Raw genomic sequence first — 10,347 nt, 5'->3', positions numbered from 1 at the left:
CCTTTGAAATTGTTCTTAAAACCAATCAAATCCATCGAAGGAAGTCATACTGTCTCGAAATAGCCAGATACATTCGTAAGAAGTTTGTTAATAATATTATTATTAGCTTTTGATTTATTAAAAAAAATCCTCCCAAGAAATCCAACCGTATGACGACCAAGAAAACCCCCCCCCCCCCCAAAAAAAAAAGGAAACAAAATCATACAACAGTAACAAAATGGGTATACGGAATATTCTTCGTCACACGATTTAGATTAATCTACGACGATATATCACGGAAAATGGTAAATCCATTTCATCCATTAGAATATCCAACAAAAAACCAGAACCACCTCCGCCATTCGGACCATATAAATACCGCTCCCCAATACTTAATCAAGCGCACAAACCGTTCGGTGCTTTGCGTCCAGCGTCCATTGGGCTACCGCAAATTTCGCCGTTAAAATTCATTCCTTCATTCTCCGATATCTTCTCGCCTTCTTCCTCCCTTTTTCTTTGTTTCAATTCCACGGCGTGAGACAGAGCTCATTTCCGTGGTTTAGGAATAAAAAATTTTTTAAAAAAAAGAAAAAAAAAACAGAGGATGGGGGCGGCGATATTGCCAGATCTTGCGACGGAGATTCTAATTCCGGTATGTGCCGTGATTGGTATCATCTTTGCGCTTGTCCAATGGCTTCTCGTATCCAAAGTTAAGCTCTCTCACGACAAGTTTGATGCTGGCGCCGACGGCAAAAATGGCTTCACTGAGGCTCTTATTGAGGAAGAGGAGGGCATCAATGGCGACAGCATCGTCCAGAAGTGCGCCGACATCCAAAACGCCATCTCGGAAGGTATAGCAACATAATCATTTCACTAACAATTCATGTATCTAGACTATCTCTTGTCACACACGTGTTTCATATAAAACATGCACAACCCGCATAAATATGAATACATACGCAATTTTATTGTGTAAAAGTAAGTGTTAAATTTTATTTATATACGTTGTAATGGATGTGCACGGTGAGGTGAGATTTGGATCTCTGACAGCTGATTTTATGGAAGTAATTTGGTGATCGCAGGTTTTTCTATGGTACCGGTATTTCTATTACAATTTTTTTGCCTTCTTTGAGCTTTCAATAAATTTAGAGGCAAAATTGGTTACGCATATGCCTGAAAATGATGATTTTTATTGGTGTAGTCTTCGATTCTAGTCTGAAAGTTAAAAAAAATTTACGTGCAACTATTTATTTTTTCGGTTTGCTTTTTCCCTGTAAAATATAAATTGTATAGGCTTCTGACCTGAATTCTTTGGAAGCTTGGGAACGTTCCAGTAGCTATAATATAATTAGCGGAAAAAAATGGAAAGAAAAAGGTTTTTTTTTTTCTCCCATTAAAAGGTTTGTATTTGTAATGTTTCGTTTCTTCCGCTTTTATGTTTTGCCTTAGAAAAAATATTTTATTTACATTTGCTGAGATTTGAAGATGTTCTGGGAAGGAAATTTTGAGCACTTATCTACTTTCTTTTTTTTTTTTTTCTTTATCTCCAATTATTTTTTTTCCTTTGGTTGATTTCAGATCCACCTTCATTCTTTTTTCTTTTCTAATTCTGGGGGTGTTAATAGTTGGTGCACTTGGTTGTGGTATATGTGGGGATGCCCAAAAAGATTCGTTTTCTTTCCTTAAATTTTATTGGTGGTTGACGCCATGATTGTCTGCTGGTTTGATGTCCATTTATTGGATAGATACGTGTGTGCAGACTTAGGCTTTAGTCTTTGGTCTTTTATTATTGTGTAAATTAAGTTTAGTGTGATGTTATTCTACCTAAGATTAATTAGTTGCGGAATGAAGTCAGTCAGTTCTTAATATCTCGGGCCCCTTTGGTAACTAAAGAACAAATTTTGCAACACTATTTCTTCCCATTAGTCTTTCCTGGTCAATGATTGTTGGTTTGATTATGTTTCTTATATCTAATTATTCGTGTTCATATTGGATTTTTATTGTTCTTGTTGTTAATATAAAACCATATTAAACGTCACCTTCATGCATGTCATTTATATCCGTAGCTAACTCCAAGTAGGAGTCAGATTTGTGGGCTGTCGTCTTTTCCTTTTTATAATGGATCTAGAAATGTAAAGTTTGATCTGAGCAGCTCCTTGGAAAAAGTTTGCCCCTATTTCACTTTCTTTGGTGCACCATGAGCATGGGGATAGTTGCATATGGAAAGTCTGAGGGAGAAAAAGTAACTCTGAAGATGTATGATGAAATAATAGTAGGCATTAGAAGATATGGCATTGCATGATATTCTGCTATTGTGCTTATCCTGGCATGAGCATGTCCTTTTCCAACTTAAGTGAATAATTTCAATCGGATGCATATATATGTTTTCTGGTATTATCTACTGTATAGTTCTTTAACATGTATCAATCAATGATCAAACAGCAGAATGTACTGTTCATTGCATTCTGTTGCCATCAAACTTTTAGAGGTTATATCTGAGCAAGGTTATCCTCATTCCTAGCTTATTGCATGAAAAATCTAGTGTATGTGCCCCTGTTTTCAAGTTTCAGCTTTTTTCCAGCATTTGAGTATGTGCCTCTGTTTTGTCCTTGCTGTATGGATGTTGTGATCAGGGATAATCCCTAGTAATCTGAGTTCTCCTTCTTCCAAGAGATTGTGCATGGATCTCACCCTTCGTCACCTTAAATCATTTATTGAGCTGTAACCTTTCTGGAGTATTTTACTTGTTCTGATTTTATTTTCTCTTCATCTGACAGGTGCAACCTCTTTTCTTTTTACCGAGTATCAGTATGTTGGTGTTTTCATGGTTGCTTTTGCCATTTTGATCTTCGTCTTCCTGGGCTCTGTGGAGGGGTTCAGCACAAAGAGCCAGGCTTGTACATATGACAGTTCCAAACTATGCAAGCCCGCTCTTGGAACTGCTGTCTTCAGTACCGTATCCTTCTTGCTTGGTGCTATCACATCTGTGCTTTCTGGGTTTCTTGGAATGAAAATCGCAACCTATGCAAATGCTAGAACCACCTTGGAGGCCAGAAAAGGAGTTGGTAAGGCTTTTATTACTGCATTCAGATCTGGTGCAGTGATGGGTTTCCTTCTTGCCGCAAATGGTCTTCTAGTATTGTTCATTGCCATCAACCTTTTCAAGTTGTACTATGGTGATGACTGGGAAGGTCTGTTTGAGGCTATAACTGGTTATGGTTTGGGTGGATCTTCAATGGCCCTTTTTGGAAGAGTTGGTGGAGGTATCTATACCAAAGCTGCTGATGTTGGAGCTGATCTGGTGGGTAAGGTGGAGAGGAACATTCCAGAGGATGACCCTCGGAATCCAGCGGTAGGTTATTTCTGATAAATGGCCCCTGGAATTTCATGAGCTTCTTTTCTTGTCCAGTGGTAACTTGCAGATCATTTCAGGTAATTGCTGACAACGTTGGTGACAATGTTGGGGATATTGCTGGAATGGGATCTGATCTCTTCGGATCTTATGCAGAATCATCCTGTGCTGCTCTTGTTGTTGCTTCAATTTCTTCTTTTGGAATCAATCATGATTTGACTGCAATGCTGTATCCTCTTCTGATCAGTTCCGTTGGTATTCTTGTTTGTTTGATCACCACTTTGTTTGCCACCGATTTCTTTGAAGTCAAGGCTGTGAAGGATATTGAGCCAGCATTGAAGAAGCAACTTATTATCTCCACAGCTTTGATGACTATCGGTATCGCAATTGTATCTTGGATTGCCCTCCCATCCTCCTTCACCATATTTAACTTTGGGGTCCAGAAGGAAGTTCAGAACTGGTAAGTTTGTCTCTCTTTGAGTTTTGAGAATTCTGGCTTTTACTATTTTGGATTATTTTTACTGCTAGTAGCTTTCCTTTTCTAGCTCGCTCACTCATTTTCTTAGCATTGTAAAGGACATTTTCAGTTGTCAAAACTGTTTATGTGGGGAGAAGACTCCACAAAAGCTTTAAAGTTTTGGTCTTGCTCATTCATTTGTTTGCTGTTTCCCTTTGTATTAAATTAATGAGATTTTATGTATTTCACTCAGCATTTATGTTTGTTGAGCACTCAGATTTGCTCGTTCTCAGTTCTCTTTTTGTTTTTTCTTCAAGTACTGGATTTTAAGTTATTTGCTTTTTGCATTCACATTTGTCAAGCACCCAATCACAATTCTTAAAGAAGGAAAAATAAATTAGAAATCTTCCAGAAGCAGCCTTCAATCTCTAATGTGATATAAATTTGCAGGCAACTATTCTTGTGTGTTGCTGTTGGTTTGTGGGCTGGTCTTATTATTGGCTTCATCACTGAGTACTACACCAGCAATGCTTACAGGTATCTATCCAGCATAGTAATGTTTAGGCTTCCTGTTTAGCTTGATATTTATATAGCCCTAAGTTGGTTGTTTTTTTCATCTTCTTAGCCCTGTGCAAGATGTTGCCGATTCCTGCCGCACTGGAGCTGCCACAAATGTTATTTTTGGCTTAGCATTGGGTTACAAATCTGTTATTATTCCAATTTTTGCCATAGCAATCAGCATTTTTGTGAGCTTTAGCTTTGCTGCGATGTACGGTATTGCAGTAGCAGCCCTTGGAATGCTAAGCACCATAGCTACTGGATTAGCCATAGACGCTTATGGACCCATCAGTGATAATGCTGGAGGCATTGCTGAAATGGCTGGTATGAGCCACAGAATCCGTGAGAGAACTGATGCCCTTGATGCTGCAGGCAATACCACTGCAGCCATTGGAAAGGTAAACGACACTCTTTTCTGTTGAGAACTTTCGATCTATAAATGGGTTATTTAATAAGGGGTTTGTTTGGATTGTGTTTTATTTTCCCAATTTTATCTGCTTACATCATCATTACAATTTCCAATACACCTTTTTATCTTCCCAATTATCTTTTTATCTCACACACATCACATCACAAAAAGTACTACAGTAAAAATATTCCAAATAAAACACAATCCAAAAGGCTATTAATGGATCCGTATAATTTTATTTAACCACTTATTTTCCATGGACTACCTGTTTTTCCCATTCTAGTCTTAGGCTTATGCATCAAAAAATTTTAAGATGACATGCTTGATCTGAATTCACTTCGTGTTTTGTAGGGTTTTGCAATTGGCTCTGCTGCTCTTGTTTCCCTTGCACTCTTTGGTGCTTTTGTTAGCAGGGCAGCGATTTCCACTGTGGATGTCCTGACACCCAAAGTTTTTATTGGTTTGATTGTGGGAGCAATGCTTCCTTACTGGTTTTCTGCCATGACAATGAAAAGTGTTGGGAGCGCAGCTCTGAAGATGGTTGAGGAAGTGCGCAGGCAATTTAATACCATACCTGGTCTCATGGAAGGTACTACCAAGCCTGACTATGCCACATGCGTTAAGATTTCTACAGATGCTTCTATCAAAGAGATGATTCCTCCTGGTGCTCTTGTCATGCTCACACCCCTCATTGTGGGGATCTTCTTTGGTGTGGAAACACTTTCTGGTGTTCTTGCTGGAGCTCTTGTATCTGGTGTACAGGTAATGTTAGAAATAATGGGTTTTATCATTTATGTACCTCTTAAGAGTATGCTGCAATATAGGACGTGCCTGCACTGAGGAATGTGCACTATAGAAGTTATTTCTCGCTGGTTATGAATTATCACAAGATAACTGCTTTAAATGGTGTGGTCCATCCATCTGGTTTTTGCCTCTTAATATTATAGCCCACTCCATCACCCATCTGCTTCTTCCATGGATGATTTGTTTCATGGTGTCTGGTATACAGATTGCTATTTCTGCATCTAATACTGGTGGTGCATGGGACAACGCCAAGAAGTATATTGAGGTAAATTTCCCGTATCGGATATCATTTTGTCGCTCTCTTTTTTTTTTAAAGTTTCATGCATGTATAGTATAGGTTCCTAATGCCATTGTTTGTAATGATTTTGCATTGATAGGCTGGTGTGTCCGATCATGCAAAAAGTCTGGGGCCTAAAGGATCTGATCCACACAAAGCAGCTGTGATTGGTGACACCGTTGGTGATCCTCTCAAGGACACATCTGGACCATCCCTCAACATTCTCATCAAACTAATGGCAGTCGAATCACTTGTTTTTGCTCCCTTCTTTGCCACTCACGGTGGCCTGCTGTTCAAGATCTTCTAGAATAGGAGCGCGAGCTTTACTACAGAGGATCTGCCTCTAATTATTGTCTGTCTGACGATCTTACCTGAAAGTCCCACTTCGTTGTCTTGCCCTCATCATCTTCTTCTTACTTTTGTCTTCCATTTTGGTAGTTTTCAAAATTGAAGAAATTTTTAAAGGCTTAGGTTTGCGGGCAGAAGTTTTTACTAGAGGTTTAATGGTGATGATGATGATAATTGTCAATCTCTGTGAAGAGCTGGGCCGGCATCAATATTCTTTTTCGAGTAAATGAACAGCTTAAATCTTTACTGCACATAGACTGCATTTATTTCTCTGTAGCGCAGTCGTGCTTAAGAGTCAGTCAGGATGCTTGATAACATTTGCACCACTGTCGGCAGCTTGTGAGATGTCATGATTGCACTCTCTACGGGAAAAAGACGGTGGGGTCTTGCGATTTGCTCTTCGTTGGTTGTGCCTTTTAGTATCCGACCGCTAATTACCCAACGTGTTTCACTCCTTGTTTTCATTTGATCGTGTTTGGCAAAATCTGTCCTACTCCCCGTCAAGCGTTTGATCCTCTTTTTTTTTTTTTTTCCTCCCCCCCCCCCCCCCGGCGGGGCTCCGCCTTCTCTTATTTATTCATTTCCCTGCTTAGAGAGAGGTACATACAAGCGTTGGTAAACCCACCTAACGCCGCCATGCCCGCGTGCAGTTATCAAAAGCATCGATTTCTTCCTCTCCTCCCATTCTGCATTAAGAGTCTGAACCGGCGCCAACTAACCGGGAATGCAAAGTTATGTTCCTTGAATCTCCGCCTCCCACCAACTAACGTACAAGAGTCATTCAAGGCACATTCCACCCTCCAACCAGAAACCAATGCCAGACACTCCTCCAAAGGCAATACACCTAATAGTATCAAAATTGAAGCAGTATGCATCAAAATCTACCCTTTTATTTCCATCGCTGAATAGCACGTGAAGATTGTTGAATTCACAAATTACTTCCAAACAAAAGAAAAGTATAATGGGATCATTCCGTGTTGTATTTTTGGGGGAGTGAGACTGTGTGTGGAGTCTTAATCGTTTACTCTTCCTCAGGGACACTTTTTTGAAACCCCAAAAACGAAAAAAAAAAAACAAAAAAAGTGTGTGAACTGTTAGGCATGAGGGACTGGATGATTAGTGGATCATTAATCCCAAGCACGTGCATCAGACAGACACCATCTCTGCGTATCCGGACAAAACTCTCTTCCCCCGCCCCCATATTTCTTTTTCTTCTTAGGCAGAACAAAACAAAACAAAACGCTGCCTGCAGAAACTAAAATCTACTAGTACTAAATTATGCGTACGTGTCCTTAACTTCCCATCCATTCAGGGTCGTCAACTTTATACAGCTGAGAACCCATGTCCTAATTTTGTTAATAGCTCATTGCCCCTGCCGCCTCCATTTCTGCACACGCCACCATGCTCTCCATTTCCCCTATACAGCCCACCTCCTCTCAATCCACAGCCCATTCCCCCCTCCTCCGCCAGCTTCCCCTCTCCCGTTCCCACCATTTGCATCACCGCCACAGCAGATTTTGTTTCCATTTACTCCAGCTCTCCCGCCGCCGCCACCCCTCGGCCCTTCTCATCCGTGCCCTCGACGCAGCTCAACCTTACGATTACGAAACCCGACTCTCCCGCCGCTTCTCTCAGTCCACGGCGCTCAAGATTGCCATCATTGGGTTCGGTAATTTCGGCCAGTTCCTTGCCAAAGCTTTCATCCGGCAAGGCCACACCGTACTGGCCAATTCCCGTTCCGACCACTCCTCCGTCGCCCAGTCTCTCGGGGCATCATTTTACGCCGACCCGCATGACCTCTGCGAACAACACCCTGACGTGATCTTGCTCTCCACTGCCGTCATCCACACCGAACAAGTTCTCAAAGCCCTCCCAATTCAAAGACTCAGACGCAATACCCTGTTCGTCGACGTTTTATCGGTCAAAGAGTTCCCCAAAAATATCTTCCTCCAGTACCTCCCTAGTCATTTCGATATCCTCTGTACTCATCCCATGTTTGGGCCAGAGAGCGGAAAGGATGGTTGGACGGGCCTCACATTTGTGTTTGATAAAGTTAGGATAGGGCCCCAGAAGTCTAGGGAGGCAAGGGTTGAGGATTTCTTGCAGATTTTTGAGAAGGAAGGGTGTAGGATGGTGGAAATGAGCTGCGCCGAGCACGATAAATATGCGGCTGGATCGCAGTTCATTACACATACAGTGGGAAGAGTTTTGGAGAAGTTGAGTTTGGAGACTACCCCTATTAATACTAAAGGGTATGAGAGATTGTTGGATTTGGTGGAGAATACGGCTAAGGATAGCTTTGATTTGTACTATGGGTTGTTTATGTACAATAAGAATTCCATGGAGCAGCTGGAGAGGTTAGATTTGGCATTTGAGAGTCTGAAGAAGGAGTTGTTTGGGCATTTGCATGAGGTTTTGAGGAAACAGTTGTTTGGGAAGGTGGAAGAAGGCGTGCAGGGGCCTGTGTTGTCGAAGCTGCCTAACAATGTGGCTGCGTTTCCACCTCCTAAAACGAATACTGTTGAAATTAATAACAACTAGGAGGAATTCTTTGCGGGTAGAATTTGCCATTTTTGGAAGTTGAACTTTTCATTATATCAATTATTCTTGATTATTTAGGGTGTCTGTTGCAGTTGAAGTTATGATCTTTCTATATGATAAACTGCTAGTTTTGCCACTTGTATTCTGTTCGTGACTTCTCGCTTTAGCGAACGATATTTCATCATAAAGTATCTAAATATGTGTATCTCGTAAGAATTTCAAGTAATTATGTTGCAATTTTATGTTCCCTTAACTGTCTGATGACGGGGTTGATGTTGCTACGTCGCGATGTATTTGCCACTTGTATTCTGTTCGTGTATTCTTGCTTTAGCAAACTACATTTATCTGAATATATTAATGTGTGTTTGATTGGGTTTCTGGGAATCTTGAAGATGGCAATTGCAAAGACTCGAATTCTACATTCACCCTTGCAAAGTAATCTTGCAGACTTATTATGCCACTGTTTTTGAAGGAGGAAATTGCACTTGCTATGTGCAAATGTATGTATGCACAAGTTTCACGTGCATCTGCCTCCTCCATGCCCGTGAGATTTGGATGACATTTGCTATATCTAGTACATTTAACATGAGTTAGTCTCAGTATGTTAGTCATCTTTTCAGTTGTTAATCAATGTTTGTTTGTCTTGACTATTGCATTGCAGATCCTGCCTTGTGTGTTTTCGATGCAATGGATGCAGTGGTCATCATTACATTCCAGTGGTGTGTGATGCCCTTGTATGCTACCTTCAACTAATCTTCCCACATAGTAGGCATACAGATTTTGCCCCATTTGTTGCACCTTCCACGTTCTGGGGGCTACATTCATGTTGGAGTTGTAGCGATGTTAGCTCCATTTGATTTTGTATCTTATTCGCCAATGGGAGTGGTTGTAGACTGTATGGAAATGAGAGTTGCTCATCATAGAGAGTATTTGAATAGAGTGCTTATTACTAGGTCCTGTATCGTCGGATTTTTAGAATTATGCTTTCTTCAACTGAATATGTAATTTTTCCAGGGCTTGTGGTTGGTGACTTGGTGCTAAGTATATGAGCTGTATTGGTGCTCTTTTCAGTTGGGGATTTGTCTTTAAAAAATTGTCTGCCGTGCTAGTATGGTGTTCTTTTCGACCCTCACTCGCATGTCATGTAGTTATCTATTAAAGCTGGTTTTGCTGTCCCAGGCAATGGACATAAAGATTGTTGTATTTTTGCTCGTCTATGTAGTAGTATGTAATCGTGGTGTGGTAGCCTTGTGATATAAATCCCACATTTGAAAGTTTGTGGAAGATGAAAAGGCATGTATTGCATCATTTGTGATTTTGCTGATGAATCATTCTGAGAACCAGCAATATTGGGTGGTCTGATTATTTTCGACTATTTTGAAATTGTGATTTAGATTTGTGATTGGTGTGAAAGTCAATAACTACCATGTGATGAAAGACATTTGTCTGACAAATTGGAATTGATTAAAAGAGGCAAATCGTAGATGCACTTTTTTTTTTCCTTCCTTTCCTCCACATATGTCTGCCTGCTAGTGACCTTGGTAACAAATGGTAGAAGTTTCTTTGGGTTGCTAGAGGATTGATTAAATTTGCTGAATCCATGGACTTGTTTGCGTACAGCT

General features: G+C 40.5%; 2 protein-coding genes across 2 annotated transcripts; both read left to right on the top strand.

The window, feature by feature from the left end:
- Positions 1-297: 297 nt before the first annotated feature.
- LOC113692385 (pyrophosphate-energized vacuolar membrane proton pump) lies at positions 298-6,435 on the top strand. Its single transcript, XM_027210786.2, has 8 exons — positions 298-830; positions 2,757-3,331; positions 3,412-3,791; positions 4,239-4,325; positions 4,414-4,744; positions 5,107-5,517; positions 5,765-5,824; positions 5,937-6,435. The coding sequence occupies exons 1-8, from the start codon at positions 584-586 to the stop codon at positions 6,141-6,143; spliced, it is 2,298 nt and encodes a 765-aa protein (XP_027066587.1). The 5' UTR covers positions 298-583; the 3' UTR covers positions 6,144-6,435.
- Positions 6,436-7,454: 1,019 nt separating this feature from the next.
- Positions 7,455-9,753, top strand: LOC140003848 (arogenate dehydrogenase 2, chloroplastic-like). The gene is made up of 2 exons (XM_072052528.1): positions 7,455-8,741; positions 9,387-9,753. Exon 1 carries the CDS (start codon positions 7,586-7,588, stop codon positions 8,723-8,725), a length of 1,140 nt encoding a protein of 379 aa, XP_071908629.1. The 5' UTR covers positions 7,455-7,585; the 3' UTR covers positions 8,726-8,741; positions 9,387-9,753.
- The last annotated feature ends 594 nt before the right edge of the window (positions 9,754-10,347 follow it).

Source organism: Coffea arabica, chromosome 6c, assembly GCF_036785885.1.
Source record: "Coffea arabica cultivar ET-39 chromosome 6c, Coffea Arabica ET-39 HiFi, whole genome shotgun sequence".
NCBI lineage: Eukaryota > Viridiplantae > Streptophyta > Magnoliopsida > Gentianales > Rubiaceae > Coffea > Coffea arabica.
Note: the sequence above shows the minus strand (reverse complement) of the source record. Positions and strands in the feature narration are given on the sequence as shown.

Bases quoted from the DNA above. Each gene is read 5' to 3' on its own strand.
- LOC113692385 (XM_027210786.2), top strand. From the start codon at position 584: ATGGGGGCGGCGATATTGCCAGATCTTGCGACGGAGATTCTAATTCCG. The intron at 4,326-4,413 runs GTATCTATCCAG...TCATCTTCTTAG, and splicing joins TACACCAGCAATGCTTACAG to CCCTGTGCAAGATGTTGCCG. The intron at 5,825-5,936 runs GTAAATTTCCCG...TTGCATTGATAG, and splicing joins ACGCCAAGAAGTATATTGAG to GCTGGTGTGTCCGATCATGC.
- LOC140003848 (XM_072052528.1), top strand. From the start codon at position 7,586: ATGCTCTCCATTTCCCCTATACAGCCCACCTCCTCTCAATCCACAGCC.